General features: G+C 63.2%; 1 protein-coding gene across 1 annotated transcript in view; it reads left to right on the top strand.

Annotated features, from left to right (window-relative positions):
• Nucleotides 1-70: 70 nt before the first annotated feature.
• The window catches only part of MSL2 (male-specific lethal 2 homolog (Drosophila)), a 17,121-nt gene continuing 16,930 nt past the window's right edge, over nucleotides 71-261 (top strand). Inside the window, exon 1 of the mRNA XM_009887365.1 lies at nucleotides 71-212. Within this exon, the coding sequence (XP_009885667.1) occupies nucleotides 71-212 (142 nt within the window). The remainder of the gene's footprint in view (nucleotides 213-261) is intronic.

Genomic DNA, 261 nt, shown 5'->3' with positions numbered 1-261 from the left:
CCTCGGCCGGCACGGCCTCGGCGCCGCGCTTTCTTCTCACCCCGGAGCCGGCGGCGTGCGAGCGGCTGCGATGAACCCGGTGAATGCCACTGCTCTCTACGTTTCAGCGAGCCGCCTGGTGCTCAACTACGACCCTGGGGATCCCCAGTCCTTTACCGAGATTAACAAGCTCCTGCCCTACTTCAGGCAGTCCCTCTCCTGCTGCGTTTGCGGTGAGGATCTTTTCTTTTGTTCCCTGCACAATAAGCCCCCCCCCACCCC

Source organism: Charadrius vociferus, unplaced genomic scaffold (assembly GCF_000708025.1).
Source record: "Charadrius vociferus isolate BGI_N301 unplaced genomic scaffold, ASM70802v2 scaffold406, whole genome shotgun sequence".
Lineage (NCBI taxonomy): Eukaryota > Metazoa > Chordata > Aves > Charadriiformes > Charadriidae > Charadrius > Charadrius vociferus.
Note: the sequence above shows the minus strand (reverse complement) of the source record. Positions and strands in the feature narration are given on the sequence as shown.